This window comes from Globicephala melas, chromosome 16, assembly GCF_963455315.2.
Source record: "Globicephala melas chromosome 16, mGloMel1.2, whole genome shotgun sequence".
NCBI classification, from domain to species: Eukaryota; Metazoa; Chordata; class Mammalia; order Artiodactyla; family Delphinidae; genus Globicephala; species Globicephala melas.
In genome coordinates, this window is record NC_083329.1 from 77,128,261 (window position 1) to 77,148,447 (window position 20,187).

General features: G+C 44.1%; 1 protein-coding gene across 2 annotated transcripts in view; it reads right to left on the reverse strand.

Annotated features, from left to right (window-relative positions):
• Positions 1-20,187, reverse strand: part of EDARADD (EDAR associated via death domain) — a 53,692-nt gene that overhangs the window by 24,923 nt on the left and 8,582 nt on the right. Inside the window, exons 2-4 of one of the 2 annotated variants that reach the window (XM_060286434.2) lie at positions 19,798-19,856; positions 16,234-16,273; positions 10,078-10,133 (exon numbers count right to left, since the gene is read on the reverse strand). In XM_060286434.2, the coding sequence (XP_060142417.1) occupies positions 10,078-10,133; positions 16,234-16,273; positions 19,798-19,856 (155 nt within the window). Of the gene's footprint in view, positions 1-10,077; positions 10,137-16,233; positions 16,274-19,797; positions 19,857-20,187 lie in introns of both variants that reach the window. The other variant, XM_030839499.3, reaches the window with a different exon arrangement.

A 20,187-nucleotide genomic window follows, 5' to 3' on the forward strand; every position in this document is an offset into this window, starting at 1 on the left:
AGGTCCTGAAATGATGACTGTGGTTGGGTGGCATGAATTTGTAGTGGGAAGAGCAGTTTGCGTTTCATCATTTTCTCCAGGAATCAAAAACAGAGAAAGGAGGAGGTCCTAGTCCACCTAACCTAGGGCTGGGCAAGACAGTGTCCACCCAGAATCAGCAAGAGCATCACCAAAATGCCTGATGAGTGGAGGCTGTTAGCAGCGAAACTTATGGGCAGAGGGAGTGAGGGGGAGGAAGAAAGAAAACAGACCCGGTTAGGTCTCCGATGTGGGAGGGACTGTCCCCAGGGATAAGATGTGATGGTTCCATGTATGGCAGAGCACAGTGAGAAGGCAGGCAGGTCACTGGAAGATACAGCCCAGAATAAATAAATGTAGGCTAGAAAAAGTAAGGTGACACAACTTGAGGTAGTTAAATACCAAATGGGAGATAGAATCAGATCATTATCTGTTTTAGGCAAACTTGTCTAAGGTATTAAAAGGCAGGAAGAAAAGATCCACAGCTCTTAAAGACCCTAGTCAAGCTCACCTGGTATTATTCACGTAATTTTCACTTTCTAATGGTCAGTGCATCTATTCATTGATTCTAACGTAGCACCTTCCATCACCGTGTTAGAGGAGAGATAGTCAACTCTGTAGGCTGATGGGAAGGTAGATAAATGAAGCACAAAGGGAGCAGGGAGACTAAGGAGCACAAGGCAAGAGAGATTAGAGACTGAAATTCATAGAATCGAACAGGTGATTCCCATTCTAGCAAAACCAACCCCTTGAAATTCCTTCTCCCTCCTCTAAATGCCCAGACAGCTCTGTCTCAAGAACCAACCTTCTGACAGCCTGTTTAAAGAAAGTGCAGCCTGTTTGGACTGGGAGATGGTGATTGCAAGGCTAAAGGGAGTCCCTCTCACCAGAGTTAAAAATACCAAGTGTAAGGAAATTCCCTGGCTGTCCTAATGCACTTCCATTGCAGGGGGCCCGGGTTCGATCCCTGGTCGGGGAGGTAAGATCCTGCAAGCTGCATGGCACAGCCAAAAAATAAATAAAATAAAATAAAGGAACTAAACAAAATCCAGATCAATAATGTAAAATTCACAATGTTTGCCATGCAATAAAAAATTAATAAACATACAAAGGAGGACAATCTGATTAATAACTAGGAGAAAATACGTCAATAAAAAAAAAGAAACCCTTAAAAATACCAAGTGCAGGTTCTGGGCAAAGTTCTCTAGTTTTACCTGGTCCCTCATCTCTAAACTTCACATCAGGGGCGAAGTAAGGAATGATCAAGTATTTCCTAAAAGCAGAACAATCTGACTTTCCCTTAGAGAACAAACGAAAGGACTCGCCAATCTATCAAACAGATCTTGTTGGAGCTTGAAAGGATTGCTGCACATCCAGAAGGGCAGGTAGGGGCCTGCTGGGCTGACTCAGAAGATACCATCTACGGCAAGTGCTGGTGGGGTCCATTCCCTGTCATTAAAACACACGGACCTGCTTCGGGTTTGCAGATGGTCTCTGCCAAGGCAATGAGGCCGCGGGATGGGATTCTGCCACCCACCTCTCAGTCCACTTTAAAGACAGGAGCAACCCCTCCACTTACCAATTTTGTTCCAGGAGTGTTTACCCTAGCGCTAGTCTGCCAGACTGACAGCACTGAGAACTGTGGAAAAGCCTGTCTCCCTAGATTTAGGCCAGGCAAGAGGCTCAGCAGCCACTGGTAACACCAAGTGCTACCGATTCAGAAATGCTAGGCATGAGGGGGTGGATGGGGGTGGAGGGATGATGGACAAGGCCCCAGGTCCCAACTCAGCCTCTCAACCACTGGCTCAGGTCCCCTCTGTGAAACAACATGATTTCTATGGTCCCCTTCAGTTCTAAAGATGCCAAGTTGTCAATTTGAGCATCTGGGCCCAAACCCACTTTCTAAATGGTCAGGATTAGCAATGCCAAGCCTCCCCGCTGATTTAGTACCAGGAGGCACCAAGCTCAGGAGATAAGGTAGAATATAGACAGGGCTCCGGCCTCTGTCAGAACAGAGGGTGTGCGGGAGAGCTGGGAGGAAGGTGAGAGCCCAGAGGGTATGTGAAGGGCCAAGGCTACAGGGGAGAGACCCGCCTGAGATACAAAATATGTGTCCTTGGAAATAAAAGACTTCTGTTTCTTTGGTGAATAAATAAGATACAAAATTAATCTCTTGGGCCGCTACTTTAGCATCAGTTGTTAAAGCCACTTTTCTGTCTTGGCTATCCTATTATACTTTGTATAATACTATCAACGGACCAGCATGCTTGGAGTTTCTGTGGTTTAAAACTGGATGTATGTCCCCTGCCCGCCATTTACTCTGGGTAATATAATGTGGAACTTTAAAAGGCTTGTTTAATTTCGAAGACATCAATTAGCTGTTGATAGGCTTTCGATAGATAAGACAACACGTTTTTTAAAATTTGGTCGTATTTATGACTAGGAATTGACTTTGAGTCCTTACAGCTTGCTTAGTGGAAGAACAAACGGTCAGTGTGGCCTATTAGGTCTAGCCTGGAAATGGAGATGTAGTCTAAGGAAATATATAGCCTTATACGGTGGGGACGGACACTTGGACATCCACCATAGCAGTACTGAGGAAGTAAAACAGTTGAAACAATCTCAAAGTCCCATAACTGGGAAACTCAAGTAACTCTATGACATAGAATATAACAGGATAGGGGATGGGATGTTTTCCCACTGTCTTAAGAGTTTTAACTGGGGCCCCAAGCTCAGGACAATGGTATGCATACACCCCACGGAGAGGTCCCAGGTAAACCCCAAAGGACCAGCTGAGAAGGGCCAAGAATAGTGGTATGAGCCCCACCCTCAGCTTATAGAAGAGGAAGAGATTTCTCTGAAGGACTCAGTGGAAGAAGTGAGAGCGGGGGCTGCTTTCCTTCCTCTGCCCATAAGGAGGAAGGGGCAGCTCTCAGCTCCACCCCCCAAGCCAAGTGAAGGGGGCCTCAAGGTCACCACTTGTTGGGGGTGCATGCCAGAAGGGGAGACGGCCTGTCACTCCTTAGCCTGATGCTTGTTGATGTGTAGATACCCACAGTGCCAAACCCTCTGCCACTGGGAGACACTACCCTGTGTGTATGAGGAGAGAGCAGCCAGCTGGAGCTCTCCTGACGGTCGGACAGTGGGGTGAGCTTGCCACTGCCGAGTGGACCAGAGCCATCGCCATCTTGAAAGGACCCTGTCCAAGGTAAGAGGTGCAGGAGGTAGGCCTGGGAGAGAAGGAGCTGGGGCTAGCTGTTGGGGGCAGCTGTGAACATTCAGCTGGGAATGCTTTGCCTGTATCAGGTAATTGCAGTGTTGAATTCCCACCTGCTGGGGAAGGGGAGGAGAACCAAGGTCACCTGCCCCTCTTTCGGGCCTCCACATTTCAGATCAGGCCTGAGTTGGAGGTGAAGAGAAAGGCTTTGAACTTGGATGAGAGATTTAACTACTGTATGGAGTTCATTTAAGAGCTTAAAAAAAGATGAACTCACTTTTTCCCCACTGCCCAGATAAGCTATTTTCTTATTTTTCGACAGTGGCCCCACTATGCACCTGGTCACCAGCTGGAACTCTCTGAAGCAGATCTCCAACCCTCCCTTCTCTTCGTTCCAAGTCCTGTCAGACACTGAATCCCTGACATCTCTCCCTCAAAATGTGTTATGTCTTGGTTCTTCTTTTTCTTTTTTTTCCAAGCATTTTTAGGGGTTGAATGGTGTCCCTCCAAAGACGCACACTGGAGTCCAAACCCCCAGTACCTCAGAGTGAGACTGTATTTGGAGAGAGGCTCTTTACAAAGGTGATCGAGTTAAATGAGGCCACGAGAGTGGGCGCTAAACCAATGTGACTGGTGTCCTTAGAAAAAGGGGAAATTTGCACAGAGACAGGCACACGCAGAGGGATGATGTGAAGAGACACAGGGAGCAGACGGCCATCTACACACCCAGGAGAGTAACATGGCACAGATCTTTTCCTCACGGCCCCCGGGAGGAACCAACCCTGCCCACACCTTGATTTCAGACTCACAGGCTCCACACTGTGAAACAATGCATTTCTGTTGCTTACGGCACCCTCTGCGTGGTGCTTCGTTACAGCAGAGTGAACACTAACCCCTTGGAATTACAATCCCCGCTCTTCATTCTTTTTTTTTTTTTAACATCTTTATTGGGGTATAATTGCTTTACAATGGTGTGTTAGTTTCTGCTTTATAACAAAGTGAATCAGTTATACATATACATATGTTCCCACATCTCTTCCCTCTTGCGTCTCCCTCCCTCCCACCCTCCCTATCCCACCCCTCCAGGCGGTCACAGAGCACCGAGCCGATATCCCCATTCTTCCTTCCACAGCTGCACTGGGGCCCCTGGGATGAGCTTCCTATAACAGGCACTTGGGGTCTCCCGGCCTCAGTCTTTCTTCCTACCCATCCCCTTGACGAGCCACTACGAGGATAACCTTTCTAAGACTCTCTTTTTATCCCATCATTTCCCAGGGCCTGGAAGATGAAGCCCGTGCTTCCAACGTGGCCCTCAAGACTCCTCTAGAGCAGCACCTCCCTCGGTGGCAGTTAGAGAAAACGCTGACTGTTGGGGGACAGCTATGCTGGGGTGGGAGAAACAAGCCTTTCTCTGATCAAAGAAGCTTGCTTACCTGTTGAATGACCTCAGTAAATGTCTTCTCTCTGTCTTTTCCCTCTGTTTCTGTGCTGAGACTCTCTGAGAACCTAAGGGAGAGTCTCTTAGCTTAAACATTCCGACTCAGCTTTCCTTGCCGGAGATTTAAAAACGCCCAATTTCACTGAAAGCTCCAAGTGTGTATCACTGTCCCCCCAGCACCTAGGAGAGTAGTGGTGAGACATTCTTGGACTCAAATGCTGGATGGATGGATGGATGGGTCATCATCTATCCACCTGCAATCTATTTCCAATTTATCAAGCACTGTCATATCACCACCTAGTTCACGAAGGCCTATGGCCTCCCTGCTGTATGAACAGAACAAACTCTTTAGTCCCCTAATATCTTGGCTGGATTTCTTTTTATTTATTTAAAATTTTATTTTATATTGGAGTATAGTTGATTAACAGTTTTGTGTTAGTTTCAGGTGTACAGCAAAGTGATTCAGTTATACATATGTATGTACCTATTCTTTTTCAAATTCTTTTCCCATTTAGGTTATTACAGAATACTGAGCAGAGTTCCCTGCACTATACAGCAGGTCCTTGTTGATTAGCTATTTTAAATATAGTAGTGTGTATAGTCAATCCCACTTCGATGGATTTCTTCCCTTCCTGCCCCATCCAAATGTCATCATTCAAGGCACAATTCAAATTTGACATCAACTAATTCAACTTCTTGCCTTTACATCTAAAAAAGAAGTTTCCATCTTTCCTCTTCTTCTAGTCTTGCCTCTGAAAAAGAGCTGAGGTTCTTACTTTTAAAATGCTAACTCATCTCTCTGTACCTTTGATAACTTTATTTATCTAACATAGGGGCACATATATCTCACCTTCCAGATTACAAATTCCTTGAGGGAAATCAATGTGCTGTGTCTTCTCCACAAGATATTGCTAAGGATGTTATCAATAAACAGTTGCTAAGAAAATTAATCCTCTCTACCTTCCACAGGGAAAACAAATCCCATTAATTATTCCACTTCTCTTTCTTCTCCCTCTTAATTTTTAATCTCTCCACTCCTGGTGATAACTTATCCTTTAAAATCTGTTGTTTCCCAACCTTAAAAAAAGAAGCTTTTCCTGTATCTTCCAACACCTTCAAATAAAAGTTTATTATTTTTTCCTTGCTACCTTAATGAATTTGACAGAACTACATAAACTTTCTTATCACCCACTCACTCCTTCAGCCTTTTGCAATTATGTTTTTGTCCCTATGATCGAGTTCCTTCCTGAAAGGTCCCAGTAACGTCTGAAAGGACAAATCCTCGCCCTTGACCACAGGATGATGCTGACGGCCTTTTCCTTGGCACGTGAAGCAATGCCCAATCCTGGCCTTTTTCTCTCTTTACTCAACGTGTATTTATTGAGACTTTACTATGTGCTAGGGATGGAGGATACACTTACAAGCCAAAAAACACAGCAGTCCCTGCCCTCGTGGGGAGAGACAATGAAGCCATCAGCAAACATGTGACTGTAAACTGGGAAAGTGCTGCAAAGGAAAGTACAGATGCCTCGACACTGACAGTGTTCTTCTCTGGCCACTCCTCTGTCTGCCTCTGAGCTCCTTTTCTTCCTCTGGCCTCCAGATTGTTCTTCAAGGCTCCATCCTGGGCTCTCCTCTCTGCTTTTGCACAAGGACTCTCTCATCGACAGTCCCATCCTCCCCTTGGGCTTCAAGTGTAACCTCCTGATGCAGGAATCCTAAACCAACCCCCAATGCAGCCCTTCCTATCACACATCTCACATACCCCAAACTCTACAGACCATTATCTCCTTTTTCCACAGCCCACAAACAACTCTCAATCCTAAAAACACACAAATCTTATCGTCCTCCTGAATTCTCTATTGATATTGTTAGTAGCATCCCTCTCCCAATCACAGGCCTAAGACCTGGTCTCATCTTCTCTCCAGTCTCCCAGGGTCCCAGATACAGTCATAGGACCATCCCTTAAAACCACCAATACCTTCCATCTGCCTCTCTCTGGCATTCAAGGCTCTGGGACCCCAGATCCAACAGATCTTCCAGCCTCACTGCCTACAATCTCCCAATACTTCAGCTCCAGGCAAAGTATTTGTCCCTGACTCTTCTCAGAGCCTTTGCTTACAGCATTCCTTCTACCAGGAGTGCTCTCACCCTGCCCTCAGACACACATCCTTGAATCTATTTCTGTTATCAATAAATATCAGAGGTGACAGTATCATGCAGCCATTCAGACGGATGGTAAGGCCATGCAGCAAACTGGATGAAATGTTTGTGAGATAGTATTATATAACAAAAGCAAGATATAAAATTGTCTGCAGTTTTATAATTATCCTTATGAAAAAACTGTATAAGTGAATACATCAAAATGACAAAAATAGAGTATTAGAGTGGTGCGATTTTGGATGAATATTTTTTGTTTTTCTAGATTCTAAATTCCATTTAGTGTGGTTTTTAAAATACATATATACTTCAAAATAGTTTTAGATTTACAGAAAATTTGAGAAGATAGTATAGAGCATTCCTGTACACCCTACACCAGTTTCCCTTATTACCAACACCATAAATTAGTATCACACTAGTAATACCATATCATACCAATAACTTAATGTGGTTTTTAAACCTTAAAAAAAAAATTACAGTTTGGTAAAACCAAAAAAACAGTATAAATAGAAGAAAATGTCATTTTTTTCATAACTTCTAACTCCAACTTAGCATCCTAATATTTACTGTTTTTCTTACTACCTCAGTTTCCTCTTGGCATGGATCCTTGGCTACAAACTGGAACAAATTTTGCTTTACTATAATTTGCCATACATGTGTGCCTGTAGTTAAAGTAGTTAAAATTTTATTGTTTGACAAAGGTTCTGGGAAACATTTTCTATAACATAAAGAACCGTGAGGGTGAAAGAGACTCTTCGCTCCCAATGCAGGGGGCCCGGTTCAATCCCTGGTTAGGGAGCTGGATCCCGCATGCATGCTGCAACTAGGAATTCGCATGCCACAACTAAGGAGCCCATCTGCCACAACTAAGGAGCCCATCTGCCACAACTAAGACCCAGCGCAACCAAATAAATACATAAATAAATATTTTTTAAAAAAAGAACCATGAAAAACTTTTAAACAGCTGAACCATATCCACATTTAGAATCTAATGCTGTGTACACTGCTTCTCCAGGTCTGGAAGCTCTGCCTGGGGTCTGCCTCCCCCCACTCCCCCTGGTATATTTCATGTCCAAGAATACCCGGTCTCAGAACATAGGCTCGACAAGTACCAGCTGTAACAAACTGTAGAAGTAGGATAGCTCTAACAGATGGGGTATTGATTTTAAATTACTAAAAGTAAAGGGTCCTTTATGAAATTTTATGACATGTCAGATTTCCATTTTGATGCCAGGACACCACAATGTTTTTCCGTGGCATCATTCAAAAAAGGTGGCTAAAATTAAGTCTTCAGTGAAGTGGATTTTAGTTTTTAAATTATAAAAATCAATGAAACGGCAAATGGTAATATACTAAAGAATGTATTTTCAACTTGCTTTTAATGTCTGAGCTATAGAAAATGAAGCGTGGGGATGTTTTTGTTTTTGTTTTTTTTTAAACGTTTCTCCCCTAATGAGTTTTCTTTGTTCTAACTGCCAAGTTGGTTTCAAAGACTCTTTCTGGATATCTAGCAGTTAGAACAAATCCTATAGATTATGCAAAGAAATAACCAACTGCAGTAGGTAGGTACAGTGCTACTTTTTATAAGAATGTAAGACACCCTGTTTTAAAACAGAACTTAAATAAAAATCTCAAATAGGTTTTTCCCGCTTTCTTTAGCTGATAAATCTTTTCCCATCTTTAAAGACAGTCTACTTGATAAAGCCAGAACTATAACACTGAAATCAGAAAAAATACTGAACAGTGTCCTAATGCATATTCTGTACCTAATCTTAAATGATTTTGGAAAATCACTAAAACTAAACAAACAACGTAACATTTTTGTATCTTCAAAGGAGTCTGTATTTTGTTACAAAAAATGTGGGGAGCAAAACTTCATTAAACAAATTAAGGATTTCAAGAAAGGAAAAATTTATACTTTAGGTTCACTAAAATAGCTCAAATTCAGTCAATATCAAAGTCAATCATTAGATTGTAATTCCAAGAAAAATGCTGAGTATCAGGATTAATAAATAAGAAAATAATATTCTCAGTGGGCAACTGAAGACCCCCAAATCAAAGTTAAAAGTAACACCACTGGCTTCCCTGGTGGCGCAGTGGTTGAGAGTCCGCCTGCCAATGCAGGGGACACGGGTTCGGGCCCCGGTCCAGGAAGATCCCACACACCGCGGAGCGGCTGGGCCCGTGAGCCATGGCCGCTGAGCCTGCGCGTCCGGAGCCTGTGCTCCGCAATGGGAGAGGCCACAACAGTGAGAGGCCCGCGTACCACAAAAAAAAAAAAAAAAGGTAGCACCACTGACGATTTTCAAGAGAATCGTGTTTATGATTAAAATTGCTTGTTTTATCAACTATTGTATAACTCTGCTTTACTAAAAAAGTGATTTGATTATCCAAGAATATCACTATTAATGATTACTGACTGATGTTTTAAAAGGAAGACTAAACAAAGCTTCAAATTTGTCTTGCTAAAAATTAACTTGGTATCAATATTATAAAGAGAGCAGGACCCAACCAGTCTATCTTCAGGCAAGACATCCTTTTTGAGACATTTAGTGTTCTAACTATAGTTTAACAGATGTGAGGTATTGTGCAGTTTTGCTAATGAGCTTTGAGTGAGTAAACAGAGATAGGCTGGAAAGTACAAGTAGTAACTGAAGCACACGGTGACCCCAGGAAGCTTCTGGAAGGATGTACCTCAAAAGGTGAACAATGGAATGTGACAAGCGATTCTCAACCTTTTGGTACATTTTTGTTGTATCTGAAGTTAAAAATAACAGTCTTTTATAATCAGAAAACAATAGATGTATTTTGGAAAAGGACAATTAAAATAATATGTTAAAATTTGACATCTGATATCTGAACAAAGTAAAAGTTTTATAAAACATTACAAAAATGTTTTTAAACTACCCAGTTTTGTTGAGGCTTCTTTAAAAAGTTCCTATCCACAGCATACCAACTACACACGAAAGAAAGCAACTCTCTAACTCAGTAACACTGATGGTTTTTGGCATCTGGATAAGTATTTATTTCCAAAAAATGGATTAAAGCTACCTCAGTTACTCAAAGTAACAGAAGTTGTATAGATGTGCTACATTACTGGGATGCTTAAAGATCATTTCCAAACTTATTATCTAAAAATCCTGTTCTTTCTTTATTTTTAAAGCTCTAGAAAACAATTCCTAAATAAATTCTAGTTAGATTAGCATGTACCTAAGGGTAAAAATATAACTGAAATTATTCTTACCTGGTGTTGCACATCAGAATTTGTTGGGCAGTTCAAACTAATTGGATCACACTCCTCTGCTAGGGATTAAAAAAAAAAAAAAAGATGCAAGCTTGATAAAGAAAGCACATACTCCGTGGTTGTAAGGCCTAAAATTAAGACTCAATATTATGTGCTGTTTACATCTGGTAAAACCAGGAGGACGCTGAATGGCCCAGCTGCAAGTTCCCCTCCCCGCTCTGCTCCTGTGGATAAGACCGCCAGCTAAACAACGCTCCTTTTCAAGGGGACCAGGCACAGTCCCTGCTTATCCCTGAGCAGTGGGTTTCAGTTCCCTGCCAGACCACTGAATTATTCAGACAAGTCATCATATCCTTCCCTGGGAACCAGGGGTCACACACCCTCTTGACAGGACAGTGCTTGTCACCCACAGCCCCTGGTTGTTCACTCTGTTCCCAAGTGCAACCCCCATGAGACCCTGCATGGGGTGCAGCGTTCTCCCTCCCCAGGCGGTGAATATCCGTGACTCACAAGCTACTGTCAATCTCATCTGCCCAGTGTCAGGTGTCCTGTGTGTGGCCATCCCCATAACCCCAGGGCAGGATCCCTCCCTCACCAACAGGGTGAACAGGAGGTAGTCCAAACACGTTCCCCTCTGATAACCTTACATCAGATTCCATGGTGTTCACTGTTTGACAGTTTACTAAATCTCTCAGAGAGCAGAGTGGGATTATACTTGTCTTGATAGCTCACCCTCCTAAAAGTCAAACCGAAACCATTTCAGTTCTATGGTTAAAGTGGGGATTGCCAGTGAAAGTCAAAGGAACATGATAGGCATGTGAAATGTCTAACACCTTTCGGAATTAACTGGTAGGAAGGAAATTCCATCCTTAGGTTGTCTTACATATGTGTTAACTTCACAGTTCCCCAACTTGTGGTGAAGACTGTACAAATGCATTAAAAACTGATTTTGTTCCATCAGATTTTAATCTTTAACCACAGAATTCAACATCCCACTCTAACCTTGAAAATCGCCAGTAATATATTATGTTATGAAAGAAATGTTTAGTGGCATGTAGAATTTTAGAGTTAATAAAGCCCTTAATAGAGAATCATTTAATTCAAGGTTCAAAAGTTAGGACTGAGTGACAGATTAATTCATCTATTTATTTTTACATTCCTTAACATTCATTGACCTATATAGGCTGGGCTGATAGATTTATTCATATAAGGGGCTATATTTATTGCTGCCTACACAATTCTGACTAAAGGCCATTTTTTCCTGAACATTATTATCTGCAAAATTTAAACTAAAAGCACGGTCTCTTATTAAGATTCCATATGGTATCTTTTTAAGCTGGAGCAGTAGAGAGCTTACCTAGCCTTCTGTTTCTCAAGATAGTCCCAGCTCTCTTGCACCAGAATCACCTGGGCTGCCTGTTAACAATGCAGATTGCTGGGCTCCACTCCAGACCTTCTGAATTGGAATCTCAGGGACCCCAGAAATCTGACACCTAACAAGCACCCCACAGAATTCGGATGCACACTGATTTTTCACAGCAAAAAGTCACAGACATGTGACTTCTGTCATACTAATTCTCACAATGGCCAGTGTCATAATTGTTAACCCAGCATTATTGGACAAGTGGGACTTTTTATTTCCCAACGCAATGTTAGCCTGAAATTAAAAAGCAACTTTTCTTACATGGTCCCCCAAGCACTCCTGTGGTTGCACCCCTCTCCCTCCCCGCTACCCTCCATAAAAGAAAACACCTTCGGGGCTTCCCTGGTGGCACAGTGGTTGAGAATCCGCCTGCTGATGCAGGGGACACGGGTTCGTGCCCCGGTCCGGGAAGATCCCACATGCTGTGGAGCGGCTGGGCCTGTGAGCCATGGCCGCTGAGCCTGCGCGTCCAGAGCCTGTGCTCCGCAACGGGAGAGGCCACAACAGTGAGAGGCCCGCATACCGCAAAAAAAAAAAAAAAGAATGGCCATCTTTGTATGTGTGTCATAACTGGGGGAGGGGTTGGTTTGCTAAAACAGGAGACTGTCAGGACTCTCCGTCATGGCTGGGTGGAAGGCAGTGAACTTGTGGAATGAGCGGGACCAGGTCACGGTAAATCGTGCGGGAAGGAGGGGCTTTTAGTTTCATGTTACAACAAGGAAACCTATCAGCAAGATACTGTCGGTCAACTGGCAAGATGAGAAACCGTCTAAAATACAACACATTGGCCTGCTAGTTTTCGGGCAGACATTTTTACTTAGGAATTATTTTGGTGATCTCCTGAGTACTTGTTTATTTTCTCCTTTTTCAAACGGAACTACTACTTCTACATTTAGTTAACGAATTATTCCACATATCATCCATGCTTAAGTTCAAATTTCTCAAAATAATTAACAATAAAATCAGTCTACCTCTCTTTAACTTTACATCCGCTATTTAAATTTTTTGAACAATGGAAGGGCAGTAATGCCAGAGAAGATGAAGATGGTAAAATGTTGATGGCTTTATGATGTAGTTATGTGCAATTTCCCCTCACTAGGAATAGTGCCTCAAAAATCAGAATTCTTTTTCCAAAGACATTTTTCTCTCAAAATATGAAGAGTCACATTCCCTTCAGAACCCTCAAGCCGGCAGTTTCTACGAGATACAGGAATTCTGTGATATAAGACAAACCCCAATCTTAAATTAGCCCTGAGTTTGGTGCCTACAGATCCTCACAGAGCACCTGTCATAACAGAAGCCTGACAGAATGAACCTCCCGAATCTCTAAACTCAGGGGAGGCAGAAGCTACACATTTGTTCCCGAGAAGAAAACAGGTATAATAACACGTTTCACCTCAAAAACGTGCTGATCGTTGAAATCACACTGGAGTCCCACAGTTGATTTATGGGTAAAAGCACATTATCGAGAGCCACTCTAGTGTGGACCGTGTTAAGGGACTATGGTGTACTGTCCAGGGGAAAAGCAGGAGTATACTAGAATTATAATGAAGACTTTGTGAAACATGCTCATTTTCTTAAGAAAATACATTTTGAGGACTTTTAAAATCATATGGAAATGGTTCAAGCTAATTACAAATGACTCCTCTATTAAATATAGTAGCCCCCCTAGAATTCACGTGTCAGAGTCTGAATTGTTCTTAATATAATTAGATTACATTTACTTTTTTTAAAAATAAATTTATTTATCTATTTTTATTTTGGGCTGCGATGGGTCTTCGTTGCTGCGTGCAGGCTTTCTCTAGTTGCGGCGAGCGGGGGCTACTCTCCGTTGCAGTGCACGGGCTTCTCATTGCGGTGGCTTCTCTTGTTGCGGAGCATGGGCTCTAGAGCGCAGGCTCAGTAGTTGTGGTTCGCGGGCTCTAGAGTGCAGGCTCAGTAGTTGTGGCGCACGGGCTTAGTTGCTCCGCAGCATATGGGATCTTCCTGGACTAGGGCTCCAACCCGTGTCCCCTGCACTGGCAGGTGGATTCTTAACCACTGTGCCACCAGGGAAGCCTACATTTACTTTTAAGCTGTAAATTAGTCTCTTCACTAATTATATATGGGCTTTGTTTCCCTAAAAACAACTTCAGTGAGAAAATTACCATAAGCATTTAACGATGATACTGGCTCCATTATGGTATGTTTGAAAAAATTACTGCAGACATTAAATTCTTATTAAATGCAAATGTTGGATATTACATAGAAGACGATGTATTTCTTGGAGATAAGAAATTATGTGCTTAATAACACTTCCCCTCCCCCCCACCATTTTAATTAATTTTAATTAAGGTTTTGTAAACCTCAAATTCTAGGAGAAACCCAACGGTACAGTTACTGTATTATCAGGCTGCTAAGCAACAATCTTCTTCTCTTAAAACAGAAAATCATGTTCAAGAGTGATAGAAAAGGTCTTCGAATAGTTGCTGCGGCCCAGTCTACCTAAAACGGTGGTTCCACTCTTGCCTCTCCACTACAAAAGCTTTCAACAGTCCTCTACCCTGATGGCTCACGATTCTTTTGCCAGATTTCCCTCCACACCTGTCAGATGCTTGTTGGGAGTCAGGTGCTGTTCCAGTCTCGTTTCGTTGAATTCTCACAAGCACCCTGGGAGGTCGGTGTAATACTGTCCTCTCTGCACTGCAGACTGGACACTGGGACCCTGAGCCATGAGGTCAACTGCTGAGTCCTCTCAGAGCTGGCGGTCTGGCTGCAGCTCGGTGTCTCTTACATGTCTCCTACATGTGGCACACCACATCCTTTTTTTTATATAAATTTATTTATTTATTTATTTATTTTTTTGGCTTTGTTGGGTCTTTTCTTATCTAGTTGCGGCGAGCGGGAGCCACTCTTCACTGCGGTGCGCGGGCCTCTCACTGTCGCAGCCTCTCTTGTTGTGGAGCACAGGCTCCAGACGCGCAGGCTCAGTAGCTGTGGCTCACGGGCCCAGCTGCTCCGCGTCATGTGGGATCTTCCCAGACCAGGGCTCGAACCCGCGTCCCCTGCGTTGGCAGGCAGATTCTCAACCACTGCGCCACCAGGGAAGCCCCCACGCCACATTCTTGAAGCTTCTTAGGAAGGCTCTCAAAGGGAGGTCTGTGTCCCACCCCCTCAGGTTTGCATTAAAAACACAGGTTTCTGGGCCTGACCCCAGATCCACCACATCATGATTTTGGAGTAGCAAAGCCCAGAATCTGCATTTTAAACTAGCTCCCCAGGTAATTCTTCACTGCACCCTAAAAATCCAAGGAACACGGCCCAAGACTGCCTCCGATTCGTCCTGGTGGCCTGGCTTGCACCTTCCACTTTCTTGCTGAACTAGGCAATCACAGCTTGGGGAATTCAGGACACTGGGAAGTCATTCATGGAGAGGGGAAAGGGCAAAGTGTGCTTGGGAGAAGCCTCCCCTAGTACAGCCAGGATCTGGGCTCAAACCTGGCCTTCAGCCTCTTTTCCCTACACCACTGCCATTCCTGGGACGTGCACAGGGGGCAAAAGGAATGAAACTCTAATGATGCCATTTCAGAGAGCAGGAAGAAGAGTGTGGTGAGTAGAGAATGAGGGAGGGGGACTTGGCAGAACTACAGACTTAACCACAGGTGGGCCCTGCCAGGGAGCTCCCAACCCTGCAACCCAGTGACCCTGTGATACCCATCACCACAAGGGCTGCTGGGGAACCCCACAGCAGGCTGTGCTGGGAAGTCCTTCCTCTCCAGGAAGCCGGGGTGTCCCTGCCATCTCTGAAGCTGCTCAGATCTGATGCTCCCCACCCCTCCTCTCTGGCTGGTCAGCAGAGCACAAGGTAAACGCTCTAGTGCGATAAGCGGCAGCTCAGCCTCCCTACTGGATACAGCCTTGGAGGCTGCCCCAGGGGAAATTAGGAAAGGCTCAGGCCTTTATGGTCTGCACCACGCCTGAGACATTCGCCTGTGGATCATAAAAGCAAGCTCTTTTTGCTTTGGGGTCTGACAGCATCCCTTGCCCCTTGTCTGCTAACAGAACCCTCTTTCCTGTGGTTTGAGTACAACTGACTTCGTGCCCTCCGCCCCCCACCCTCCAACCTCAAGGCTCAGACCTGGTCACCCCTCCATCCTCCGACGACAGCAGCTGATACAGGGATGGCCACATGACCAAACTGCTCCTTTCACGATTTGCCCCTAAAATTGTGCCACGTGTGCTGGGGGAAAGGCTCCCTCTTGCCCCGGCATCTTTAGCTGCACCAAGTAAAGCCGGAGGTGTCAGAGACTATCTTTCCCACCAAGTGGGGAAAGCCTGCTCGAGTATGGAGCCAACACAGAAGACAGAGCCATTGTGGGGGGAGTGGGGGGCTGAGCCTGAGACATCGTTTAAATGCTTGGATTTAGCAGCACCCAAAGACTCTAAGCCACCAGGTCCCGCCCCCCATTTTAAACTAATTTGAGCTACATTTCTGACACTTGCAACCCACAGTCTTGGCTTTCTTCATTTTATGCATGTTAAAAAACACCATAGGAATTTGATGTCTAATTTGCTATAAAATAATTTCTACATTTTAATAAGAAAATTCATACCAGAGAAGGTCAAATCATGCCCTAAATTATCAGTAGGTTTCTGTTTTACAATTTTAAAAAATGAAAAATTACTGTGACTAGTGCTTTGTTCAAGATATGAAAGTAATCACAAGTTTAAATTGCTACTTTAACTGTACATACCTTTAGGGAGTCCCGTGTCTTGAATGGGATATTTGTCTGACTGTAGAGACCAACAAAAGAGGAGTGTTATTTTTAAACATCGTAGTCAATTATAAGATCAAAGTAAAGAGAAAGCTTTGTCTTGGGAAAGTCATGATTTTAATTTAAATCCTTGCAAGTTTTTAGCCTTGGATTTATCAATATGCCTGACCCATTGCTTGCTTTCATTCTCAATTTTATACAAATGAAACCAAGGTGGATGAGAAGTTAATGTTGGAACATGAAACAGAAGAAGCCTTCAGCTCTGACCACTAAACCACACTTCCTCTCTTTTCTGCAGTGCTCTTCTATTTCCTGCAGCTCAAAATTGAGGGACATTTCTGTTAGTGAATTATGGGGACAGATCCATCTCTTCTCACCATTTCTGTGACATTCATTTGGGCCAATAAGCATGTGTTCTGGGCAGTACTCACAATTGGAGAGCTCTGTCACGGGCTGACTAGGACAGGAGTCAAAAGGTAACTATCCCATTAATTGCACGAAGATCTACAAATTAGTTACCCATTATGCACAATTATGCACAATTCCCCAATGGTTTAGTTGAGGGCAGTACTGTTACAGGGAATTCAAAATAGCAAATGCTCTTATAATCACATATTTCTTTGTTGGTACCGACAAATATGCAGGTATCTAAGCTTCTGGAAGCTTCTACTGCAGATTATACAATGTAGTCATTTTCTAAAGACTTCCATGAGAGGAGTGGGGATGCACCCAATCTCCCTAGCCTGTCCTCTGACCCCGGCTCAGTTCCCACCATCATCTGCATCTGGGCCTTTGGGTCTATAGTCCTCCAGCCTAAAAAAAAAAAGCTGTACCTCCCAACTCTCCTGTAAGTCTCATCACTATCTTCCTTGGACAGAGGAGGAAAAGAAACAAATGTGGAACCAGGGATTCTGTTTTAAACGCCTTTCCTTGGAGTTTTTGGAGCTAGGCAGTAAAGTTTCAGAACCTTCTAGAAGCCTCCAACCCCTTTCCACAAAAGAAATCAATCAATCATCTTTACGGTATCAGTTCAACCTGTGAAGGGGCTGGAGTCTAAGGTCAGACACACCGGTGGTCAAGCGTGTCTACATGACTGAGCCCCAATAACACTCTGGACCCCAAGCGTGGGGTGAGCTTCCCTGGTTGTCAATACTCTGTGTGTATCATCACACATCGTTCCTGAGACAAGTAAACACTGTCCACACAACGTCACTGACAGAGGGTAGCTGAAAGCTCCACGTGTGCAACTTTCCTGGGCCCTGTCCTATGCCCCTCTTCCTTTGGCTGACTTTAATCTGAATACTTTCGCTGTAATAAACCACAATCCTGAGTGAAAAAAGAAATCAATCAATCAATCAATCACAGGGAACTTAAAAATCAAATACTTTTCCCCCAGACTAAATCCTTATCCATACTCTGCTCCCCAGAGCATGGAAAACACATCTGTACCATAGTGCTTCTCGGGCTCTTTTCAAAGTATTTGTCTATTTCCTCAGACAGACTGTGAGTGTTTCAAGAGAAGGGACCATGATCTGTGCATCCCCAGATTTTGACTCTGTTCAGACTACATGAACGAACAAGTGCAGGTTTCCTGGGGAGACTGACAGTTGACATGGGCCTAGAGAATGCCCAGGACTCAGAGGACCGCGAGAAAGGAGCATGGTGATTGCAGATGGTGGGCACGGAGGAGCAAGGCCAGGTGGTTGGAAGACGGGCCAGCCTGTAGGACGGATGCATGCTGGAGGTGGAAAAGGAAGACAGGGTTGGACACGAAATAATGGAGCCAGTTTCCATGGAAGACCCTGCAAAGGAGGCAAAGGGATTTAGGAAGGCTGCCATTCTAGGATCTCGGGAAGCTTGGCTCATTTAACACTGCTGCCTGCTTCATGCCCCACTCTGCATATGGGAAGACGGTCAGCACAGCCTCGCAGGAAGTCAGGCAAGCAAATAATTCCCACACAATGCGATAAAAAGTAGGGACCATGGGGCTTCCCTGGTGGTGCAGTGGTTGAGAGTCCGCCTGCCGATGCAGGGGACGCGGGTTCGTGCCCCGATCCGGGAAGATCCCACATGCCGCGGAGCGACTGGGCCCGTGAGCCATGGCCGCTGAGTCTGCGCGTCCGGAGCCTGTGCTCCGCAACGGGAGAGGCCACAGCAGTGAGAGGCCCCGCGTACCGCAAAAAAAAAAAAAAAAAAGAAAGAAAGAAAAAAGTAGGACTATGGATAAGGCAGCACCCGAAGGCCCCAAGGCTGAGAAGCCTTCCCAGATAAGGAACACCTGGGCTGAGTGGCGGGTTGCATAGGAGTTCATTATGTGAGGAAGCAGGGAGGGGCCAGCACTATGGGTATCCCAGGACGGGGGAGGGCGTGGGGCATTTGTGGAGCAGCAAATAGCTACACACAACGGGCTCATCAGGGGGATGTTGAGACGTGGTCATGGAGGACCTCATCTGCCATGTCAAGGACCATGTATTTAATCCTGGAAGGAATGTTATAGTTGAAATGTGTCCCCTCCAAAAATACCTCGAAGTCCTAACCCCTAGTACCTCAGACTGTGACCTCATTGGAAATAGGGTCATTGTAGATAGAATTACTTAAGATGAGGTTATACTGGTGTAGGGTAGGCCCTTAATCCAGTAGGACAGACGTCCTTGTAAGAGGAGAAGAGATAACAAGACACAGACACACGGGGAGAAGACGGCCACGTGCCACCAAAGGAAGAGAATGGAGCGAAGCAGCTACAAGCCAGGGGACACCAAGAACTACCAACGACCATCAGAAGCCAGAAGAGGGACTTCCCTGGTGGCGCAGTGGTTAAGAATCCGCCTGCCAATGCAAGAGACACGGGTTCTAGCCCTGGTCCGGGAAGATCCCACGTGCCGCGAAGAAACTAAGCCCGTGCGCCACCACTACTGAGCCTGCGCTCTAGGGCCCGCGAGCCACAACTACTGAAGCCTGCATGCCTAGAGCCCGTGCTCCGCAACAAGAGAAGCCACCACAGTGAGAAGTCTGTGCACCGCAACAAAGAGTAGACCCTGCTTGCCGCAACTAGAGAAAGCCCACGTGAAACAACAAAGACCCAACACAGCCAAAAATAAATTTTAAAAATTAAAAGAAAAAAAAAGTGGTAACAGAGGTAAATCAACAGTGTATGCCCATCTGACACGAGCAGGCCGCCTTTAACTTTAAGGTTGTCCTATTTTTTCTTTCGATCTCAAGTTAGATATTTTGATTTCTGAAGAATTGGTAATTAAAAATAGTATTAAAAGTAGACAAGCAGATAAAGACCTCACGTAACCTAAGAAGACCACTTCTGATATGTGCAAAATGAAAACAGAGTCTAACACCATTTTTAACCTGGAGAAACCCCAAGTTTATTATGTCACAGAGAAATATCATGAAAAAGAAATTTATCTTGGAAAACCTTATTTTAGGGTTTCAAATTTCATGTAAGTACTAAGTAATAAAAAATATAAAGAAATAACAAAAGGGGAAAAAGGAAAAACAGGAGTCATCACCATTAATGTAAAAGTTGTAACCTACCATATTAAGGGATATAGTGCTAGGGTCTGTGTCTTCCACTGGCTCCTTTGTCAAATGATCTGTAAAGAGAACAAATAGAGAGCATTTTCTTTAACTTAGAAGCACAGTGTGTCCTTTGATAACTGTCTTCATATAGACACAAGCTACCCCAATCAGTTTGGAGAAAAGCTTACTTTCAGTCATTAGTGGAGACAAAATAAGAAAGAATGAGTTCAGGCTGCATCAAGAAAGTGATGATGACCAATAAACTACATTAAAAAAATACTTTGGAACAGTTTACTTATAAATATCTACAAATACTCAGAGGTACAAACAACTACAAATTAGGTGAACGTGATATTAATGACTCTTTTGCAGATTGGATTTTGAGACAGGCTGGGACCTGGGACC